The sequence below is a fragment of the Gobio gobio genome (assembly GCF_949357685.1).
Source record: "Gobio gobio genome assembly, chromosome: 25".
NCBI lineage: Eukaryota > Metazoa > Chordata > Actinopteri > Cypriniformes > Gobionidae > Gobio > Gobio gobio.
Window position 1 is genome coordinate 32453468 of NC_137121.1, and position 19984 is coordinate 32473451.

A 19984-nucleotide genomic window follows, 5' to 3' on the forward strand; every position below is an offset into this window, starting at 1 on the left:
AGACCATCCCTCACTATCAACTACCGAAGAATCATCTTCACCATCCATACCTGCATCCATCCTCTCCAGTCTCAGCACAGTCGATGCTAAACCCGCCAGACCTCGAACCTTCACCACCAACCGAGCCAATGCCGCTTCAGTGAATCTCCAAAAAGTGTGTCTGATTTTCCCCACCGAGTTTATCTCCAGCCTTAATTAAACACACCTGAAGCAGCTGATCGGTCATTAGGATGAATGAGAACTTCAGGCAGGTGTTGAGCTAAACATGTAGAGGAATAAACACCTCTGAGCTATGACCATAGACCAGAGGCCCGTTGCACAAAAGTAGAATTAAGACATCCAGGATAAATGACTGAGCTGAGCTCAATGAAGCCAAAACAAGTGCATCCAGGCTTAATTGGTTGCACAAAGACCAAGCCAGGATGAGCAGACACGGATTCATCAAGCCAGGTTAAACCAATCTTGGATAGGTGCGCGCTCACGGCTCACTCAAATAGACCCGCCACCGATCACAGATTCACTGATTCACCATGGCAGCGGCGTACTTTTCCCCGTTGGAGGCTGGAGGCATACGAGGAGGCAAAATACATAATTAAGAAGAAAGGCAACACCGCCACAGTGATAAATTAAAGAGAAAAAGCATGGCAAAGTATTGCAGACCTCCTGAATGCGGAAGTAGTGCACAATTACACACTCACCGCTCCGCTGAAACATCACAATTACAATCCAAATAGTTCATTCACATCTCCAAAAATGCAGTTGTACACTGATTATGAAACAGTTTAACTTTTAATTGAAATGGACAACAGATATGAGTGAAATTGTGTAAAGTAACCCCATCACACTGTATAAGGCTTTGATAAATTATTATCAAAGGCTTACATAATTACTACGCTCAGTAGTAGCTACAGTTTAATCTTAGCCGTTGTAGGCTACTCTGCTTCTTATGCTGTCCACCGATTTTTTTGTTTTTTTGTTTTTTTTGGTCTCTTATGATGTTTGTGCTGTATACTGTGTGTAATAGCCTACAAGCTTGCAGGGAGGCTACTGCTTCCATTCATTTGTCTGTTCAGTTGATGTGTATGGATTTGTCCTGCATTTATTTCAGTGTGCAGACAAGCGGGGTGTGTTTTATATATATATATATATATATATATATATATATATATATATATATATATATATATATATATATATATATAATCTCTATCTTTGAATGTGTATTTATCCTTTTGTTGTATAATCCTTTTGTTGTATTGTTGAGTCACTGTGTGACTTCAGTTTCGAAAGTAGCTGATGGTTTACCTGCTTTGTTTTATCCTTATTCAATAAAGGAACCTAATGTTACACTTTGTGTTTTTATATTTATATGGAATGTGTATTTTATACGACCGAGTATTAGGGCCACACTGAGGAAGAAGGAAAAAGTCATACATTTATGAGGCTGGTTCTTTCTGCGGAAAAGATGCATATTCTTTTTACAGTCCTGATACTTATGACAATGTGACGCTGATGTGCCAAAAGATTAAGTATGTCCTTGTTTGTGAAACCATACTGAAGAACAATTCCACGAAATGCCCCACAGCTGTCATTTTAACAACCGTCTTCCTCTAAAACAACGGGTTACAATTTTATGACGTAATTTTTCGAAGTCTGTGACTTTTCTTTTTTTTCCTCTGTGGCCCTAATATTCTATCATTTTTATATATAGCCGTATAGTCTATGGGAAACCGTAAATTATCTAATGATAGCAACATCATCTAAAAATCATAATTTCAATCATTTTGGATAAATTATGACCACAAACGTTTAAATAATGACAGTGGGTCTAGTTATATGTGATAACAATGTATAGTGGGCAGTAGAATAACTATTGGTTTCCGTTAGTGGTGACTGCTGACTGACATAAGGGATGAGATTAAATAGATCCTGGAATTTAGCCTGGTCTGGAGCAGGCTAGCTCCACAGAATAAATCTCCATGGTAATTTATACCATAACATCCAACTGCCACCCTATCCAGCTTTAGTGCAACCGGATCACGGATAAATTGAGCCAGGATCACCAAGATATCCCGGCTTAATCCCTTATCCTAGTTTTGTGCAATAGGCCTCAGGGATCCTCAAATCTGGCCCACGAGATCCACTTCCCTGCAGAGTTTAGCGTCAACCCTAATCAAACACACCTGAACATGCTAATCAATGTCTTCAGGTTCATTAGAAAATCACAGATAGAGGAGTTTGATCAGGGTTGGAGCTAAACTCTGCAGCGCATTGGCCCTCCAGGGCAAGATTTGAGGAACCCTGCCATAGACCATTACATTTTTGTGAAACTACATAGCATTCAAATAACAAATTAATCTTGAAGAATAAAAGAGCTTAGGTTTTCAACTAAAAATTCTTTAAAGGGATAGTTCACCCTGAAATAAATTCTGTCATCATTTACTCATCCTCGAGTAGTTCCAAACCTGTATGAGTGTCTTTCTTCTGCTGAACACAAAAGAAGATGTTTTAATGAATTTTGGTAACCAGACAGTTGACCGTTGTCATTGATTTCTATAGTAGGAAAAAATACTATGGATGTCAGTGGCTGCCATCAACTGTAATAATGTTGTAATCTGTAATAATCAACAACTCCCTAATAATGGCATGGTCTGTTTTGAAACTTTTATCACATGTTGAAGGCCAAAGCAGAGATTACTCTTATGGTGTAAATTCAGCTGGGAGACATACAGTGTAAATCAGAGGCCTGAAATCAATTATATTCTGCAAATATACCAGAAATGTCACATAAAAATATACTGTTATAATATTCATTGAATATATTCATTGTCATTCAGTTTCTCTGTATATGATATGATGATCTTCGTCTAATATCCTCTTCATTAGATGTATCTTTATCTTTTAAAACGTGGGTTTTAATATTAAACAAAGGACAGTCTTCGTTAGATCGGGGATAGGATTAAAAGCACATTGTTTTGTGCTTGAATATCGAGGGGAGGGGCGTGTTGCGCGGCGTGGTTTCTGTCAGGTCCTGTACGCAAATATAAACAGCCTCCTTGTAGCGCTTATCCTTCATTCGTTGTTCTCATTTGACTGATTAAGTCTGAGATAAACATGTCTGGAAGAGGCAAAGGCGGTAAAGGGCTCGGTAAAGGAGGCGCAAAGCGTCACCGTAAAGTTTTGCGCGATAACATCCAGGGAATCACCAAACCCGCCATCCGTCGTCTGGCTCGCCGCGGCGGTGTCAAGCGCATCTCCGGTCTGATCTACGAGGAGACCCGCGGAGTGTTGAAGGTGTTTCTGGAGAACGTGATCCGCGATGCCGTGACCTACACCGAGCACGCCAAGAGAAAGACCGTCACCGCCATGGATGTTGTGTACGCGCTGAAGCGACAGGGACGCACTCTGTACGGCTTTGGAGGTTAAACGCCTGTAATCAAGAGAACCCACAAACCCAACGGCTCTTTTAAGAGCCACCCACACTGTCACAAAGAGTAATGCACTGTGATAATACAGTTAAGTGAAGAGCTATTATTCTGTGTCGAGAATGAAATCATTTTATCAGCTTGTCGTTCTTTTTAACAAATGCGATACCAAAATATGTTGGTTTAAATGGCATATGGAGACTTTTTGATTTACACAATTTAATTTGTTTTACAAAATGGTCCAAAAATATTTAGATAATGTGACTGAAGTTCGCAGAAGGGAAAATGTAGAAAACACGAAAATGTTATTAATTTACACAAATGGCCTTTAATTTACTATGTAGTTTAAACAGTTCAAAAGTTTCATGAATCCATGAAGTTCAGAAGAAAAGCTGTTTTTAAAGAATGTCGTTATTGTTCTCTTTTCTCCAAAACTCCCTCAATGGCTCTTTAATAAGGAGTTTTACAATTTCATGATTTTACAGAATATTGTCCAGAACCGCTTATTTTCTCAAACTAATAATAATAATAAGAAGCGGGAAATGAAAAAGGAAAGAGGCAGGGTGTCGTGGGGCGGGGCTATCATTTATCCTCCGGTGATTGGCCCACATTCCGTTCATGTGCATCACGTTGTCCAATGAAATACGAGTTTATGGGTTTGGCCTATGAAATCAGGCAACCAGATGTTTCCGTCTCTCTGTGTAAATTAGCACATGGTAGTGAATAAATGGCTCTGTATCGCTCCTGAGTTCACATTGACCCAGTATCAGCATTATGCCTGAACCAGCAAAGTCCGCGCCTAAGAAGGGCTCCAAGAAGGCCGTCACGAAGACCGCCGGTAAGGGAGGAAAGAAGCGCAAGAGGTCCAGGAAGGAGAGTTATGCCATCTATGTGTATAAAGTCCTGAAGCAGGTTCACCCTGACACCGGTATCTCCTCCAAGGCGATGGGCATCATGAACTCTTTCGTCAACGACATCTTCGAGCGCATCGGCGGTGAGGCGTCTCGTCTGGCGCACTACAACAAGCGCTCCACCATCACCTCTAGAGAGATCCAGACCGCCGTGCGTCTGCTGCTGCCCGGAGAGCTGGCCAAACACGCCGTGTCCGAGGGCACAAAGGCCGTCACCAAATACACCAGCTCAAAGTGAGCTGACCTCTGACCTTACCCACCCCAAAGGCTCTTTTAAGAGCCACCCATATTCTCAGTTAAAGAGCTTTTTATTATTGTGTGATTAATTAATAGTTGTTCCTTTGATGGTCTGTTTCAGTGAAGTGCTTTTGAGAACAAACAATTCTGTTGTAAAGCACTTAATATAAAATATTGTTGATTATAAAAGTGCAATTTTTGACAGTGTAATAGTGGAAAAAAAGGACAATTATGTTTCATATAATTAACGTTACAGTGTTTTGAGAGGTCTTTTTTTTTCACGAGCAAAAGTAACAAATATTGTTCTGGGTCAGGAAATCCCCATAACCCTTATCTTCTCAAACCCAAAAAACAACTTTTAGGAATAAGTTGTAAATGTCTAAACAACTGAGATTTTTGAATGTTTAAATTTAAGATATTTAACATGAATGTAGTTATTATAAGCTCTTCACCTCCAGTGTCCTTCAGACTTTAGTACCAGAGTAATCTCTGGGATTCTGTGCCTTTTGATCATGATCTTACTGCCTTAAAATGTTGAACAATATAAATGTTATACACGTCTTAGTCATAAATATCACTATTGGAATTGTAAGCATATAAGTAGAAAAAGAGAATTAAGACATTTTACAGCTTTTTAAATGGCCATATACAGTATCAGCATTTGTCTTTTGTCCCCAGGCCTGTGTATCCCAATTTTATTATAATAACTGTGATTTTGTTTATCATTTTTGTACATTGTTTAGTATCAGTAAAGACTCTATAATGTGTATATATACATTTCAATTATTACATTTATTTTAATCATAAGCAAGGTTTTTTATTGTCCTCTTTGATGTTTTTGAAACTTTCCCATTAAATTAAAGTTGGAAAAATTAAAGGAATAGTTAACTTTAAAATGTAAATTACCCCATGATTTACTCCCCCTCAAGCCACCCTAGGTGTATATGACTTTCCTCTTTCTGATGAATACATAACTTTCTGGTGAGTTATATTAATAAATATCCTGACACTTCCAAGCTTTATAATGGCAGTGACAGGGTCCATTGAGTTTGAAGCTCAAAAAAGCACATCCATCCATAATAAAAGTGCTCCAAACGGATCCGGGGGTTAATAAAGGCCTTCTGAAGCGCATCGATGGGTTTGTGCAAGAAAGATATCCATATTTCAAACTTTCTAAATTAAAATATCTTGCTTCTGCCAGACCGTCATCCATATTCAACTGGTGCAGAAAGTGTAACGTCTCTTAGAAGTTCAAAACGCTTACGTTAGAAGTTCTAGTGATTAGTTGCACCAGTTACGTTCTTTTCAAACTCAATGGACTTATAAAGCTTGAAAGCCACCCGAGCCATGGGCTGCTCTCACTGCTACCATCAGACAGGCGGTACCACAGCATCAGAACACACACCAGCCGACTCCAGAACAGCTTCTTCGCACAAGCAATTAGACTCCTTAACTCTTGATCCATCAGGATCATAATACATACTGGACAGATTATCACTCAGCACAACCCACTGTAGATACAAACACACACACACATATATATATATATATATATATATATACACACACATATTTATTTATCATATAGCGTATCTATTGTACATTTGGATGTCTATTGTGAATATTGGATACTGTACATTGTATATTATTATTATTATAGCTTATTGTATATTGTTTTAATGTATGTTTAGTATATATTGTTCAAAAGTATATTGTGCTGTGAGAACTGCACTCACATTGTGTAAATTATTTATTGTAGTGTATACTGTGCTGTGAGTAATTGTGTGCGCATTAGATGTGTAATCTGATGTTGCTTTAAAATGTTGTACGTCTCATGTCATGTCATGACTGCTATGTTGCTTGGAACTGCACCTAAGAATTTCATCTACTGTTGCACTTGTGTATATGGTTGTGTGACAATAAAGTGATTTGATTTGAGGGTGAGTAAAGCATGGGGTAATTTTCATTCTAAAGTCAACTACTCCTTTAAATGGCATCATACCCTTTGGAGGGAAAACAACTTTGTCTATTTTTACCAATTGTATCTTTCAAATTTTATGTGGTCAATCTTAGTACATTCACCCTGTTAAGGGAAATGTAAAAAAGTAGAAAAATCATAGTTATAAAATTACAATTTTAAAGACCATGCAATTCTTTATAAGTTAAACCTTCTATGTTATCTTGTTTTTCCCATCTAAAGCCAGTTCAATCTAAAGTAAGAAAGTAACTGGTTGTATGTGAGCGATAGGAAATCATCCAGCCATCCATTCTTTACACTTGTCCACCCTGTTATTATTTTGTCTGCTCTATCACCGTGTTCACCCTGTTTTACAATAATTTCATAAAAATCAGTGAACAATGATGATTTAGTTAAAACATTAACACTTGTGTGATCAGATGTATTTATTATTATGATTATTGTTATTATGAGGACATATTTTCTGCTGGCCAGACATAAGAGTCACAGAGAGACTATCCTCCGGATGATGTTCGTGTGCTTCAAGCTGCCCAGAACAGCAGCTGTGTGAAAGCCTCCTCACGCCCTCACTGATGCTGATTTCATTAAAGTCTCTTTCAGACTGTATGCTGAACACACAGAGGAAGCATTTGGGCTTTTATCAACTTTAACACTTAAAATATCCATCAAATTTACACGCGGCTTTTCTCCGTGGCTGATGCTCGCCTTGGGTTTGATCTGATGGAGGCAAAATAAACATTTCCTCTTCGCGTGTTTTAGTCTCTAATGAAAGCTCAGAACCTCTGCTTTGTGTTCACTTTGTTTTGACTGAGACAAGATATTTTACCGCTCCAGTTTTGCCCCAAATGTAAGAGAAGAAAACACACGCGTGAGGGGCTCGTGGACGCGCACAGACACCGAGCTGGCAGGTTGAGTCTATAAGGTTCTCATGTGTTTTTTAAGAGCAGCGCCGCGCGAGCGCCATTTATTCATTGCTGAAATCAGAACAGCGATTGCAAGTCTTTAGATCCGATCAGAGAGATGGCAGAAACCGCCCCAGCCCCGGCCAAAGCGCCCAAGAAGAAGTCCGCTGCGAAAGCCAAGAAAGCAGGTCCAGGCGTCGGTGAGCTCATCGTCAAGGCTGTGTCCGCATCGAAGGAGAGGAGCGGCGTGTCCCTCGCCGCCCTGAAGAAAGCTCTCGCCGCCAGCGGCTACGACGTGGAGAAGAACAACTCCCGCGTCAAGATCGCCATCAAGAGTCTGGTGACTAAAGGTACCCTGGTGCAGGTCAAAGGGACCGGTGCCTCGGGCTCATTCAAGCTCAACAAGCAACAAGCCGAGACCAAGAAGAAACCAGCCAAGAAAGCGGCTCCTAAAGCGAAGAAGCCCGCGGCCAAGAAACCCGCCGCTGCAAAGAAGCCCAAGAGCGCAACGGCAAAGCCCGCCACCAAGAAATCGCCCAAGAAGGCCAAGAAACCTGCCGCCACAGCCGCTAAGAAGGCGACGAAGAGCCCCAAGAAGGCAAAGAAGCCAGCAGCCGCTAAGAAAGCAGCCAAGAGCCCCAAGAAAGCCAAGGCGGCTAAACCCAAGACGGCAAAGCCTAAAGCCGCCAAGCCTAAAAAGGCAGCTCCCAAGAAGAAATAAACGTCCACTATTTGTTCCTCAACGGCTCTTTTAAGAGCCAACCACTAACTCTGAAAGAAGAGCAAACCTCGTGTATTTTAATAATTTAATTATGGAAAAAACAGCCAATATGTAATCATAACCCATGTAATATGAACATGCAATGTAAAATGCGTAATTTTACATCTAAAATAAGTGATCAAGTCTTCAATCACTCAAGTTGAACAAACCATTTATTTTCATTAGAAATGTATTAAAAATGACCAAAAAGTTTATGAGGGTTCAGGCAGTGATCACAGTACAAACAGAATAAACACACGCACACACTGCTGGAGAATTGACAACACAAACAACCCCACACACAAGTATATAGTATAATATCCATATTATAAAGTGTACATGTCAGACCCCAAAAACATTGATATTAAAGGAAATTATTTGGTCTGTTTAAATGTTTTACATATTAACTGTGCACACAGAAAAAAAGGGATTTTTAGGAATCTAATTCCTTTAACATCTGTAATGCATTTATATAAATTTTCTATCACAAATATTTCAATAGTTTCACCTCTTCTATCTTAATAGTCACTCGTCAAAGGGGGTTGAGCTTTGGAGGGAAGTTCAGTGATTGGTTGAAATCTTATCAGATTCTAAACCAATGGGCGAGTGGCACTCTCGTTTAAAGACAGTGTGTGGAAAAACAGAGTTTCATTCTGTTAAATTCGACTGTGAAGGTTGATTCAGCTGATTTATAAAATGAGCGGCAGAGGTAAAACCGGTGGCAAAGCCAGAGCGAAGGCTAAGACTCGCTCCTCCAGGGCAGTTCCCCGTCGGCCGTGTTCACAGGCTTCTCCGCAAAGGCAACTACGCTCAGCGAGTCGGTGCCGGTGCTCCCGTTTATCTGGCGGCTGTGCTCGAGTATCTTACCGCTGAGATCCTGGAGTTGGCTGGAAACGCTGCTCGGGACAACAAGAAGACCCGCATCATCCCCCGTCACCTGCAGCTGGCGGTGCGCAACGACGAGGAGCTGAACAAACTTATGGGCGGAGTGACCATCGCTCAGGGCGGCGTGCTGCCCAACATCCAGGCCGTGCTGCTGCCCAAGAAGACCGAGAAGCCCGCCAAATCCAAATAAACAGATTTAATACTGTTATTATAAACCAAAGGCTCTTTTAAGAGCCACCCATTTCATCTCAGAAAGAGCTAATTGTTTATAAAAGAAACGATTTGAGTTGATTAGAAAAAATATTGACAATCAAATGTAGAATTGCTTTATATCGACAAATACAGCACTAGTAGGAATAAAGTGCATTCTTGTTATTAACATGTATATCCCAAACGTTTGTTTGGTAGGGATAATTATTTGTCTTCTGTTTTTTTTGCACTGCTTTTATACAGATGGTAGTCATTTTATTCTAATCTGAGATCTGCACAACCATTAAGAATAATGTGAATATTTCAGAACGAATAAATACAACAATGCAAGTTTAAAGCTTATGGGTCCGATCTGTTTGAAGAGCAAAGTAGTAAAGAGGACAAAGCGCCCTTGAGCGGGAAAACCCTCCGCTTGTTTGAAGAGAGGAAACGCGCAGTCATTGGCTAGCAGTCATAAGCACACGTTACATATCAGCCAATCACAAGCCTCTGCACCCTCGACACTATGAGCTCACGCTGGTTCAACGCTTTAAAGGCAGGCGTGTAGCATCAAAGCAGCATTTCCAGCGCCAGCAGGACAGAGAGAAGTGAACTACAGCAATGGCAAGAACCAAGCAGACCGCTCGTAAATCCACCGGTGGCAAAGCCCCGAGGAAGCAGCTCGCTACTAAAGCCGCCCGTAAGAGCGCCCCGGCCACCGGCGGCGTCAAGAAGCCTCATCGCTACAGGCCCGGGACCGTGGCTCTGCGAGAGATCCGCCGTTATCAGAAGTCCACCGAGCTGCTGATCCGCAAACTGCCCTTCCAGCGGCTGGTGAGAGAAATCGCTCAGGACTTCAAGACTGATCTGCGCTTCCAGAGCTCCGCCGTCATGGCCCTGCAGGAGTCCAGCGAGGCTTATTTGGTCGGTCTGTTTGAGGACACCAACCTGTGCGCCATCCACGCCAAGAGAGTCACCATCATGCCCAAAGACATTCAGCTGGCCCGCCGCATCCGCGGAGAGCGCGCCTAAACCCGCATCTGCATCAGCCGCTATAAACCCCAAAGGCTCTTTTAAGAGCCACCAAAACGGCACTGAATGAGACCATTTCCATTTAATTCAATTCAATTCAAATTTATTTGTATAGCGCTTTTCACAATACACATTGTTTCAAAGCAGCTTCACAGAAAGTGCATTTCATAAATGTACATTGAAAAATGTTAGAAAAGAGAATGTTAAAGAAAAAATGTTAGGATAAGTTAATCAATCATGTATTATTTTAGGCCATAACAACGCTGGCGTTGAGTCGTCTCTTCACAGGCGTCGAGTCGTCTCATCACAGGTGTCGGGGCATCTGAAGTCTCCATCAGAGGCTGGATACAAACTGGAGCTGACGAACTAGTTACCTCGGGACTAGTGTCCCGAGATAACAACAGAACACTTAAACAACATTTAAACACTTAATATGAGTAGAAAGTTATCATTAACACTTTCTGGGTCTTCATTCTCTAAATCATAGGTTACGTTTACTATAGAATATGGAGGGTAACAAATATGGAAATATCATTTTTTTTGTTTACTAAATTATGTAATATTTTACACAGATTCTTATACATTAATGAATATTTCCATAGACAGGTTAGTGCATAATAACACACACACACACACACACACACACACACACACACACACACACACACACACACACACACACACACACACACACACACACACACACACACACACACACACACACACACACATACATACATACATACATACATACATACATTATATATATATATATATATATATATATATATATATATATATATATATATATATATATATATATAATCAACCCTATGGCAATAATTCATTTCTATTCATTTCCTCTTTATTCAGAGAAATAATAAATCACACTAGGATTTAAAAGGGCAGGCCTTAATGTAGCCAATGATGTGCTGTGTTTTAGTCAAAACTGTCCCACTGTCACCCTCACACTGAAGACACCTGTTGATGAAGTGCTCCAGAAATTGCTCTAATAACCTAATTTCTAAACATCTCTCCTGAAGAGTTTTTTTTTTTTTTTTGCAGCATCTCTGGAAACTAAATGAGATTTGTATGCACAAATCTACTTTGTCTAATATAGTTTTACTGTAAATTGAGAAAATATCAATGTTTCCATTTGGCAACGCTGTGCCACAGTGGAATTGCAGTAATGTATTTCCTCATTGGGATTTTTTTATAGATAGTAGCATCAATAATATATTGGTATTATTTACAGTTTCAAAATAAATGGGGATACCCATGCTAAACCTAACGATCTGCTAGGGATATTTGAATACATTTGAACATCCACAGTATTATTCTAAAAGGTGATCAAATTAAACATCTTCCAGCTGATTCAATCTTAGATTACCTGTTTGTCAAAAACATGGCTTCATAAAAACTCCATATCTTCTGCCTTATACAGGTAATCTCAATAAATTAGAATGTCGTGGAAAAGTTAATTTATTTCAGTAATTCAACTTGAAAGATGGAACTAATATATTATATCGACTCTTTGCATGCAAAGTGAGATATTTCAAGCCTTTATTTTTGTTATAATTTTGATGATTATGGCTTACAGTTTATGAAAACCCCAAATTCAAAATCTCTGATAATTACATGAAATAAAAATAAAAAAAGATTTTAAATCCAGAAATATCTGCCTTCTGAAAAGTATAATCATGCATATACTCAGTAGTTGGTTTGGGCCCTTTTTGCATGAATTACTACCTCAATGCGAGCGTGGCATGGATGGTCTCAGTCTGTGGCACTGCTGAGGTGTTATGAAGACCAGGATGCTTCAATAGCGGCCTTCAGCTCTTCCGCATTGTTCGACCTCATGCCTCTCATCTTTCTCTTGGCAATGCCAGGTCAGGCGAGTTTGCTGGCCAATCAAGCACAGAAATCCCATGGTCATTGAACCAGGTTTTGGTACTTTTTGGCAGTGTGTGCAGGTTCCAAGTCCTGCTGGAAAATGAAGTCTGCATCTCCATAAAGCGTGTCTGCTGAAGGAAGCATGAAGTTCTCTAAAATGTCCTGGTAGACTGGTGCGTTGACTCTGGACTTAATAAATCACAGTGGACCAACACCAGCCGATGACCCCAAACCAACACAGACTGTGGAAAATTCACACTGGACTTCAAGCATCTTGGATTGTGTGCCTCTCTATTCTTCCTCCAGACTCTGGGATATTGGTTTCCAAATGAGATGCAAAATTTGCTCTCATCAGAAGAGAGGACTGGACCACTGAGCAACAGACCAGTTCTTTATTTCTTTAGCCCAGGAAAGATGCTTCTGACGACATTTGAAGCCCATGTCCAGGATCCGTCTGTGTGTAATGGCTCTTGATGCAGTAACTGAAGCCTCAGTCCACTCCTTGTGAAGCTCCCCCACACATTTAATTGGCCTTTTCCTGACAATCATCTCCAGGTTGCGGTCATCACTGCTGCTTGTGCACCTTTTTCTTACATACTTTTCACTTCCACTTAACTTTATATTAATGTGCTTTGATACAGCACTTTGAGAACATCCAACTTCTTTTGCAATTACCTTTGGAGGCTTTTCCTCCTTGTGCAAGGTGTCAATGATGGTTTTCTGCACAGCTGTCAGGTCAGCAGTCTCTTCCCCATGATTGTGAATTACTGAACCAGACTGAGAGAGCATTTAAAGGCTCAGTAACCCTTTGCAGATGTTAGCTGATTAGAGTGTGACACTTTGAGCCTACAATACTGAACCTTTTCACAATATTCTGAAATATCTCACTTTGCATGTAATGAGTCTAATATATTAGTTTCACCTTTTAAGTTGAATTACTGAAATAAATTAACTTTCTAATTTATTGAGATGCACCTGTATATTCCTGGGTATAATGCCTTCAGGAAAGATAGAGCTGAGGGTAGGGGTGGGGCTCTTTTATATTAAAGATCTCATATCATGTAAAAAGATTCAATGCCATGCTGAGATCGATCTAGAATGTATTTGTCTAGACGTCACACTGTCAGCAAAAATGTCTTTCATCCTCATTGGAGTCTGCAAAATCTGTATTTCTTGAGAAATTATGTGCTGTACTTAGGCAATGACATTCAGCTGGCCCGCCGCATCCGCGGAGAGCGCGCCTAAACCCGCATCTGCATCAGCCGCTTCAGACCCCAAAGGCTCTTTTAAGAGCCACCAAAACGAAACTGAATGAGATCATTTCCTATGTCGTACTGAAAATAACGAATATAAAATATTAGGGTCCTATGCAGTGAGATTTAGTGCTAACTTTCAGGCAAAATATCCAGCAACAGACAAAGCCTGCCGCATACACCCCCCCCCCCCCCAAAATAAGATTATGCTCTACTGTTAGGTGATTGTAATATCAAACCGATGTTAGAGGTCAATATATGCTGGTTATAAGGCGTTTTCGGCGTTCTCTTCATTTAATCGCATGCTATCACTTAAAGGAATCCAATGAATGTGAACATGGGACAAGATGAACACGTTATATTGAAATAATGCTTATATAATGAATATAATTAATGACTTTCATGGAGTGATGCCTGATAATACATTATTTAATCTCTAAGTTTATAATGAGTGTTATTATACTGGACATCATATGCTGAACAATATTTTGAAAATAATATTTTCTAGATGTAATCAGCGACTATTAAATGTATTTGAATTTAACCCATAAACAGGTTATGTGCACCACAAGATAAATACTATCTTTAGTCTCTTGTAGGAGGTATGATAAATGTATTATTGTTATTAGTATTGTAATGTCTCATTTGAGTATGGGGTTCATTCTGTGCTGCTTCGGCCATGGTGCTGGACAAAGTTGTTTTTATATATTAATCTTACTTTTCAGTACAAAACAAAAACAAGCTGCTGAAAGGGTCTGGATCCCCCTTCTCTCTTACATATACTTTTATATCTTAAATTATTAGAAATTTATAATCAAAGCATTAATCAATATTTATCCTCCTATATTATTATAATGATTTTTTAATGATTCTTTCCAGTTATGATATTACTTAATAAATAGAACCACAGATTGTTTGTTTCTTCATATATGTTTTGCTGTAGCAGTGCTTACTCATTTAGCCCGGCTTCCAGAGATGAAATATGGATTTGTCTTTATTGTATATAATTTATTTGTATTGAAACATTAAATACTAAGATGAATATTGCCTGTTCTTCTCTCTGAGAAACGTGAGCTGCAGTACGTTCTTCGTATGTCGCTAACTCAGTTAGCTGGACTTGATTGTTGAAGAATTAGCATGATTAGATTAGATTCAACTTTATTGTCATTACACAAGTACAAGTACAAGGCAACGAAATGCAGTTTAGGTCTAACCAGAAGTGCAATAGCAGCAAGTGCAGGATATACAATGGATGCGTAAGTGCAGGACATGGATATGTACTGAATATGTATAAATATGTATAAATAGAGAGACGTTATTACTATAAACAGAACTGAATTTACAGGTGAATATGTACAGTGAATAAATATACAGATGGCTATTACTATAAACAGAATTTACAGGTGAATGTGTACTATGAATACAATATACAGATGGCTATTACTATAAACAGAATTTTACAGATAGAGGTATACAATAATATGTTAGGCTAATATGAGGAATAGCAGTGGATTAGGGTAGTGCAATAAATTATGGACAGAGCTATCCGGAAAAAAAGTGTAAAGTGCAGTGGAAAGTGGTTGCATATTACATTTAGAAGTACAGTGCAAAAATGCAAATGTAAACATTGGTACTATAAATACAGTCGGCAGTGCAAATGAGCATAATCCAGTTAAGATATGGCAGTGCAAGATGCATATGTAAACAGTTGTTACTGTGATAAACAGTCGGTAGTGCAAATAACAAAGTGAAGGAAGATGTGAGGTAGGAGAGTTATCAGTTTATGAGGGAAGTGGATCAACGGGGGTTTGAGTTCAATAAAGAGACAGCTCTGGGGAAAAAACTGTTCTTTAGTCTGCTGGTCCTGGTCCGGTGGATCCTGAAACGCCTGCCGGAGGGCAGGAGAGAAAACAGTCTGTGGGCTGGGTGAGAGGAGTCCTTGAGGATGCTGCGAGCTCGATGCAGGCAGCGTTTCCTCTGGATGTGCTCGATGGCAGGCAGTGGAGTCCCTGTGATGCGCTGGGCAGTTTTCACCACCTGCTGCAGTGCCTTGCGCTGCGCAACAGAGCAGCTCCCATACCATACTGCCACACAGTTGGTCAGGATGCTTTCTATTGCGCAGCGATAGAAGTTAACCAGGATAGCCGAGGAGAGCTGATTCTTCCTCAGTGTCCTCAGGAAGAAGAGGCGCTGGTGAGCCTTCTTGACCAGGCTGGAGGTGTTGGTCGTCCACGACATGTCCGCCGAGATGTGGGTCCCCAGGAACTTGAAACTGGAGACACGCTCAACAGCCATTCCATTGATGTGGATGGTGTCGTGTGTGCCTCTTGACTCTTTCCTGAAGTCCACGATGAGCTCCTTCGTTTTGGTGGTGTTGAGGAGCAGGTTATTATCAGCGCACCATGTGGCCAGGTGCTGGATCTCTTCCCTGTAGGCAGTCTCATCGTTGTTGCTGATGAGCCCGATCACCGTAGTGTCGTCCGCAAACTTGACGATAGAATTAGATCCATACACAGGCTTGCAGTCGGCGGTGAAGAGGGAGTAGAGAAACGGGCTTAGCACACAGCCCTGTGGTACACCAGTGTTGAGTGTGATGGATGTGGAGCAGGTGAATCCTGAACGAACATTCTGGGGTCTGTCAGTTAGGAAGTCCAAAATCCAGTTACACATTGAAGTGTTGATGCCCAGGTCTCCAAGTTTGGCTATTAACTTGGATGGGATGACAGTGTTGAATGCGGAGCTGAAGTCAACAAACAGCATGCGTGCATACGTGTTCTTATGGTCCAGATGGGTGAGCACAGAGTGCAGTGCCATGGAAACGGCATCCTCTGTGCTCCTATTGCTGCGGTAGGCAAACTGGTGTGAGTCCAATGTGGATGGTAGAGAGTCTTTTAGGTGTTCCTTGCTCATCATGGAGTTGCTGTCATAGCAACAGGTCCGTAAACTTAAACCTGCTAGCACGCAGCTTATTTCATGTAAACAAGATTAGATAGCATATTTTTAAGCGGCACTGATAATTAAAATTTGTCCCAACCACTGCTACTTTATTACAAGAGTTCCTTACTGCACCAGGGGCAATAATCATTTTAAATAATAATAATATAAAAATGTATTTTAATAAAATAATATAATGTTGTGTATAATATGACAGTCTTGATTGAGAGATTTATTTTTGATAGAATAATTACTTTAAAATGTTATTGCGGTATACATGTGCTATATGTGCTGTACAGTTACTCTGAGCCGTGCATTAATTTGAGTGATGACAGATAATATGGGATGGCTTGATGCAGCGCAGGAGATGAGGATAACTTGATCTTGACCCTTAAGAGACTTTAATTAAGTCACGTAACAAATCTGCTATAATTGAATTAAAAATTAAATTAATTGCTAATTACAACATTGAAATAAAAATGTAAAGGGTGTACAAATACTATAAAATCGTGAATATAAATAATTGGGAATATAAAAATATATATATACAAAAAAACAGTGCACATTTAATTGATCTATTATAACTTTTTATGTTGGTTTGGTTGTTTTGGCTGTTTCCTTATATATATAAGGTCCAGAAAATCTGTTTTTTTTTTTTTTGTCAAGTTTTTTGCCATGGTGGCTTTTTAATTATAAGATGTCATTACGTTGCTGTCTTGCCGCCAGCCAATCGCTGCATTGCTGATCGTGGTTTCAAGTATCGATGCATTTGCCCTCTTCAGTGAACACAGGAACGTGCAGTATCTAAGTCAACTTAATCCAGATATTTTAATCTAATCCACAAATTCATTTGAAGAACCAAATTAGCCAGAGATCAGTTATCTCGATTGAAAAGATCTGGGATTTGTCAAATCATCTCAGATGTAGCGAGGTACGAAGAACGGACCCCCGGAAGGTCACTACTAATTCCAGGGTGAAAGTGATCTATGGAGACATCTGATTAATTTACCTGCTGATGAAAAGGCAAACTATTCTTTAGTACATTTTTCTTTAATTACTCCTGACTCTTGGTCTTCATTCTTCACTTCATTATTGACTGTTTGGGAAAAACGCTTTTTTTCTCCAAAATTGCGTCATTTTACGTCACGAGAGGGAGTTGTTTGCGTCGGCTCAGTGTACAGTAGGTTGGTATTCAGTAGGAGTATGTGTGTTTTCAGTAGTTTTTTCAGTGAAACGGATTGTCTCTTCTTTTATACACATATCCTTTTCAATGATTCTTTTATTATATCCATAACCTGAATAATCAAGGATAATCAAAATAAATATCTCTTTCTCTGCTTTCATATGTAATCTAGAGATGATTGTAATTCTGTGTGATTTCATACCTTTTATATATTTAGTTTGAGGATGATTTTGTAGTATTAAATCGAGTCTCCCCAGCTGCTCTGGGTTGACCTCCAGCCATGCATGGCTCACTCTCGTGAAGGATAGTTATGGTGGAGTCGCTGTTTGGGTATTGAGTGTTCTCTTGATAAACGGTCATAATCACCTGACATTACAGTTTTTCTTGATTGCTTTGATGCAGCCGTCAGCTCAAACTCCACATTTTCAAATTAGTTAACACACAGGCCTAAACAGTGGCACTATGGTCAAAAGGACACATTTTGTTTGCAAAAGGCTGTAACCGCACCAAAACATTTAAAATATGCACCAAAAGCAAATTTTGCCTTCAAACAACACAACTTGCACACAAGTATTTGAACTCTTTTAGTCAATCATTACCCAATTGACAACAAAATACAAAATACAGAACTCAGTGCACCATTGCTTGTCATTGTAGCCTATTGCCAGTCACATTTGTTGTCTTTCTATATAGGCTGTTTCAAATTTGCCTTTTTGCAAAGAATTGGATCCAGAATAAGAAATGCTTTGATGCATTTTTTTATTGATTCCATGACATTCATTTTTTTTCAAACCGTGTCTGAAAACTGAAATACTGTAAATATTACAGAGAATACATGTAAACCAAAATACAGTAAAGTCTATTGGAGTATAAGTCATAGCCACTATTGATACTCAGTCTCTTCTGTCGTGATGATGGGGCCACATGGCCTCATCCACATCACATTCAATATCCTCTCTTGCAATGCACCCAGGTAAAAATCTTATTGCATGCCTTATCCAACCTTGACATTCCTCTGCACCTATTTCTTGGGCAGCAGCAGTCATTGCATTCAGCAAGGGCATTTGCTCATAGGGATGGTGATCATAAACCTCCCACCTCCAAGCACTGAAGAGCTCCTCTATGGGATTGAAAAATGGGGAATATGTCATCCACCTCGCACACATACTCCTCTTCCTCGGACCCCTCTACCTCTTCCTCTCACTCTCATCTGCCTTAGACCTCCTCCATCCATGCTGGTAAAGAACAACACAGACGTGGCACCTTTTTTTTATAAGGCCTGCAGACTTATTGCTAATTGAAGATTTTTGTAAAGGAGTGTCAAACAGTTGCTTCAGTGATTTCATACTGATCTAGGTAGTTTCTAATAGTTAGGAATAAATGGTTTCTGTTTGGTTACCATAGCTAAAACAATGGAGTTTAGACAGCTTGAATGACATCCGTGTTAACTGTTTTGCAAAAGGGTGGGGAAAATGTGTCAATCCAATGAGAAAGGGTGAACACATTTGCAAGACGTGTCTTCTGCTCTGCTGAGATAGTGATGATGAAAACTTAGTGGATCCTAGTTTCTTTAACCAGGTCAAAGCAATCAAGAAAAACTGTAATAGACAAGACATTGAGAATAAAAGAAAATTTAAAAAAGGGTACTTTAAGGAAAACCCTGATGAATGATCTTAAATGTTTCACTACTAACATGGTGATTAATAATTGGGTATTTAGTATGATTAAGCATAATATCAACAAGATAAGTGAACAAGCTTATTGAATGAAATAAGAATTGATAATCAAGTCATTTTGATGAAAAGGTTTTAACATTAACTATTATATATATATATATATATATATATATATATATATATATATATATATATATATATATATATATATATATATATATATATATATATATATATATATATATATATATATATATATATATATATATATATATATATATATATATATATATATATATAATAGTTAATGTTAAAACCTTTTCATCAAAATGACTTGATTATCAATTCTTATTTCATTCAATAAGCTTGTAGCTTCTGTAGCTAAGCTTCTAGTTTGGTACACATATGTAGAAGGAAGATATAGGATGTGAGGTAATTAAGATGGTACAAGTATGTAGACTGTAAACTGAAGGATGTTTTATGTAGAGACTGAATACAATTGGATGGACTATTCTGTTGTTTATTTTTATTTATTTACTTGTTATTTTTTTTATTTCAGGCCACTATTCAGTTTTGTATCTGAAAAAGGTCTGTTTTGAGGAAAAAAAAAAAAGAAAGGAATTACAATCCCTATTTCTGAGTGATATATTCTGGTGATAATGATGACATGGGGTGTTAATTTAGTATGTCCTTGTGAGGATGAGTATGTGCTTGTTGGTAATCAAT

The 19984-nt window shown here is 39.1% G+C and overlaps 4 protein-coding genes and 1 pseudogene across 5 annotated transcripts; all 5 read left to right on the forward strand.

The window, feature by feature from the left end:
* Positions 1 to 3114: 3114 nt before the first annotated feature.
* Positions 3115 to 3426, forward strand: LOC307121978 (histone H4; the record flags this gene model as incomplete). The annotated part of the gene is made up of 1 exon (XM_079809769.1): positions 3115 to 3426. The coding sequence occupies one exon, from the start codon at positions 3115 to 3117 to the stop codon at positions 3424 to 3426; it is 312 nt and encodes a 103-aa protein (XP_079665895.1).
* Positions 3427 to 4199: 773 nt separating this feature from the next.
* LOC307121964 (histone H2B-like) lies at positions 4200 to 4574 on the forward strand (the record flags this gene model as incomplete). The annotated part of the gene is made up of 1 exon (XM_079809755.1): positions 4200 to 4574. The coding sequence occupies one exon, from the start codon at positions 4200 to 4202 to the stop codon at positions 4572 to 4574; it is 375 nt and encodes a 124-aa protein (XP_079665881.1).
* Positions 4575 to 7571: 2997 nt separating this feature from the next.
* Positions 7572 to 8174, forward strand: LOC307121920 (histone H1-like; the record flags this gene model as incomplete). Its single annotated transcript, XM_079809709.1, has 1 exon — positions 7572 to 8174. The coding sequence occupies one exon, from the start codon at positions 7572 to 7574 to the stop codon at positions 8172 to 8174; it is 603 nt and encodes a 200-aa protein (XP_079665835.1).
* A 735-nt stretch (positions 8175 to 8909) lies between these two features.
* On the forward strand, positions 8910 to 9288 carry LOC307121948 (histone H2A-like; annotated as a pseudogene). The gene has a single exon. The product of its transcript is annotated as a histone H2A-like (transcript).
* Positions 9289 to 9908: 620 nt separating this feature from the next.
* LOC307121934 (histone H3.2-like) lies at positions 9909 to 10319 on the forward strand (the record flags this gene model as incomplete). Its single annotated transcript, XM_079809723.1, has 1 exon — positions 9909 to 10319. The coding sequence occupies one exon, from the start codon at positions 9909 to 9911 to the stop codon at positions 10317 to 10319; it is 411 nt and encodes a 136-aa protein (XP_079665849.1).
* Positions 10320 to 19984: the final 9665 nt, after the last annotated feature.